The sequence below is a fragment of the Trichinella spiralis genome (genome assembly GCF_000181795.1).
Source record: "Trichinella spiralis strain ISS 195 chromosome Unknown Scfld1372, whole genome shotgun sequence".
NCBI classification, from domain to species: Eukaryota; Metazoa; Nematoda; class Enoplea; order Trichinellida; family Trichinellidae; genus Trichinella; species Trichinella spiralis.
In genome coordinates this window covers 1-3,505 of record NW_003528311.1, presented here as the reverse complement: position 1 = coordinate 3,505, position 3,505 = coordinate 1, and the positions used below count along the sequence as shown (strand labels likewise).

General features: G+C 61.8%; 1 protein-coding gene across 1 annotated transcript; it reads left to right on the top strand.

Moving 5' to 3' along the window:
* Positions 1 to 671: 671 nt before the first annotated feature.
* On the top strand, positions 672 to 3,464 carry Tsp_13794 (putative integrase core domain protein; the record flags this gene model as incomplete). The annotated part of the gene is made up of 1 exon (XM_003369859.1): positions 672 to 3,464. A coding segment is annotated over exon 1 (2,793 nt), but the record flags the coding sequence as incomplete, so codon positions are not given.
* Between the last annotated feature and the right edge of the window lie 41 nt (positions 3,465 to 3,505).

Below are 3,505 nucleotides of genomic sequence, written 5' to 3'. Positions count from 1 at the left end.
AACTCGTGACCGGTCGCATTCGAAGAGCGACCGGTGGATCAGTGGCCGTGGAGACTCGCCTCGGCTGGATCACGTGCGGGAGAGCCGCCCGAAATCGGGCCTCGGAGGCCGGGGTCTTCCTTCTACAAGGCGAAGGTTCCAACGACGACGCTTTGCGGAGATTCTGGGAAATCGAGGCGCTGGGAATCACACCCACCGAAGACTCCGCTGCCGATGGAACAGCGGCGATGAAGAAATTGGAGGAGGAACTCCATCTGGACGAGGGGAGGTACTCGGTCGGCCTACCCTGGGTGCCCGGTGGACCGGCCCTCCCCAACAACTATTCTCACGCCCGACGCCGGCTCCTGGCATTAGAGCGGCGCCTGAGCACACGCGAAGAAGATCGCTTGCGGTACGCTTCAGTCATGAAGCAGTACTTCGACGAAGGCTGGGCGGAACCTGCGCCGGAGGCAAGCCCGCTTGGGCGGACGTGGTACCTTCCCCACCACGCGGTCTACCAGGGGGCGGGCGACGAGCGAAAATGTCGAGTGGTGTTCGATGGAGCCGCTCCGTATAAGGGGATCACACTGAACCGCCAGTTGGAAGCGGGACCGAATCTCCAGATTGACCTGCTGCGTGCAATTCTCTCCTTCCGCCGCCTTCGGGTAGGGTTGCAGGCCGACATCGAGAAGATGTACCTGCAAATCCGAGTGAGGGCTGAAGATCGAGACGCCTGCAGATTCCTTTGGCGGGATGACGAGCAGAAGATCCGCAAGTACCGCCTCACCCGGGTCTGCTTCGGACTGACCTGCTCACCCTTCCTGGCCATGGGGACCGTGCGGTTGCACGCCAACCAGAATCATGGGTCCGCGCCCCGAGCGGCCGAAGAAGTATTGAATAACATGTACATGGACGATTTAGCCACTTCTTGCGACTCGGTGGCGGACGCTCGGAGCTTGGTGGACCAGTTGTCGTCCTTACTGGCTTCCGGCGGGTTCCAGTTACATAAGTGGGCCAGCAATGAACCAGACGCCCTCCAAGACCTCCCACTGGAGAAGACCACGATGGGGGCAGGCGGCCGGCCCTGGAAGACGTTAGGAATCTATTGGGAGCGTAACGAAGACTATCTGACGTTTGTAAATCCCGAAAGGAGACGCCCGGAGGGAGGGGACACGAAACGACAACTGTTGAGCGTCGCGTCGGGTATCTTCGACCCGATTGGATGCTTGGCCCCATTCCTCGTGCGGGCAAAAATTCTCTTCCAATCGTTATGGGAGCGGGGGCTGGATTGGGACGAACCACTCCCAGAAGACGTCGAGAGACCTTGGCTTGCTTGGAAGAGTGAACTGGACGACCTCCCCCTCATCCGGCTGCCCCGGGCCCTGGTTCCCATACCTTTGGACCATGTGAAGCGGATCGAGCTTCATGCCTTCTGCGACGCCTCCGAGCGGGCCTACGGTGCGGTAGTCTACCTGCGGGTGGAACCCCTGTCTGGACCCGCGTGGGTGAGGTTAGCGGCAGCGAAGACCAGAGTCGCCCCAGTGAAGCGCCTGAGCCTCCCGCGGCTGGAGCTTATGGGGGCTCTCATGGCCGCGCGTCTGATCTGTTACGTTCAAGAGGCACTACGCTTAGATATACGCTCCATCTCGTGCTGGAGCGACAGCGAAGTCACGCTCGCGTGGATACAGTCGGCGGCCAGCCAGTGGAAGCCTTTCGTCCGGAACCGCGTGGAAGAGATCCAACAGCTAGTAGAACCGACCTGCTGGAGACACTGCCCGGGGAAGAGCAACCCTGCCGACGTGCTGAGCCGCGGAGCATCCTTGAAGGGACTCTCGAAGAACCGTTGCTGGTGGCAAGGGCCAAAGTGGCTCGCCGAGCCGATGGAAACATGGCCAAGGAAACGGGGCCAGTCTGAACGCAAACCTCCGTCTCCACCCGATGAGGATCGATCACCAACCCTGCTGATCTCGGTGGTGACTCACAACCCGGACCACGTTCTCGATCCAGGAAGGTACGGCGACATCGAGAAGCTGTTCCGGATCACCGCCCTCTGCCTCCGATTTGGGCACAACTGCGGCTCCGTATCTGAAGATCGGCGGACCGGACCCCTGACGGCCCCGGAGCTGGAGGCGGCTGAGCAGATATGGGTACGGATCGCCCAGAGACAAGGATTCCCGAAGGAGATCGAAGCGCTGAAGAGAAACGGCAACGTGCATGCCCGTAGCGAGCTGGGTCCACTAAACCCCTACCTGGACGCCGCGGGGACGCTGCGGGTTGGAGGTCGGCTGGGACAGTCCAGCTTACCGTTATCCGGAAGGCACCCCGCCCTCCTCCCTAGCGAACACGAGGTGACGCGAGGACTTGTCCTTCGCTGCCATCTGAGACAACTACACGCAGGAGTTTCCCAGACACTGTTCGCGCTAAGGCAACGCTATTGGATTCCGCGGGGGCGAAGCCGCGTGAGGCAGGTGCTCCGTGGCTGTCTTCAATGCCGCTGGGCTACGGGGCGGCCTCCCCAACCGAAGATGGCCGACCTACCTGCAGCTAGAACGACTCCGGCGCCCGCCTTTGCCCATGTAGGCATGGACTTCGCCGGGCCCTTGTTCGTCCGGGGAACTAGAAAGACCACAACGCCCCGCTACGTGTGCCTGATCACGTGTATGGTATCGCGTGCGGTGCACTTAGAGCTAGTCCCAGAGATGTCGACAGTTGGAGTGCTACAGGCTCTTCGCCGCTTCATGGCTCGACGAGGCCGGCCGGTGGTCATCCAGACGGACAACTTCCGCTCATTCCAGAGCGCGGCTGCCGAACTGCGCCGGCTATGGCAGGAGATCGATGTGGATCAAGTGCAGCGGGACCTCGCCGGACAAAGAATTCGATGGAAATTCATACCCCCAAGGGCCCCGTGGATGGGGGGCTACTGGGAACGCCTCATTCGCACTATGAAAGAGTCACTGCGGAAGGTTCTGGGGCAGGCACTGTTGGATGAGGAGGAGCTCCGAACCGTCCTGTGTGAGATCGAGGCCTGCTTCAACGCTCGACCCCTAACCCTCGTGGAGGAGGGACCAGGCGGCCCGTTACCCCTCAGTCCGTTTCAGCTGCTGACGGGTCGGGCCTACGCAGATCTCCCCGCAGTCGACGACCTGGATGCGAATTGGCACCCCCCAGGGGGGAGATCCCAGCGCTGGGAGAGCCGGTGGCGTTACCGGCAACAGTTAATCGCGAAATGGTGGAGACTATGGCGGAGCGGATATCTCGCCACCTTACTGCCGCGCCCGAAGTGGAGACGCCATGCTGAAGGCCCCCAGCCGAACGACCTCGTCCTGATATTGGAGGACCACGTCCCGCGTGGGCGATGCCCCCTCGGCGTGGTGACGGAGCTTCTCCCAGGCAGCGACGGCGTAGCCCGAGCAGCACGACTCCGGACCTCGACCGCTGAGGTCACGAGACCAGTTGCCAAGCTGGTGGTGCTGGAGCCAGCCAGGGTTAGTGATGGGAGAGTGACTCTCCCATCCGGGGGGGAGGA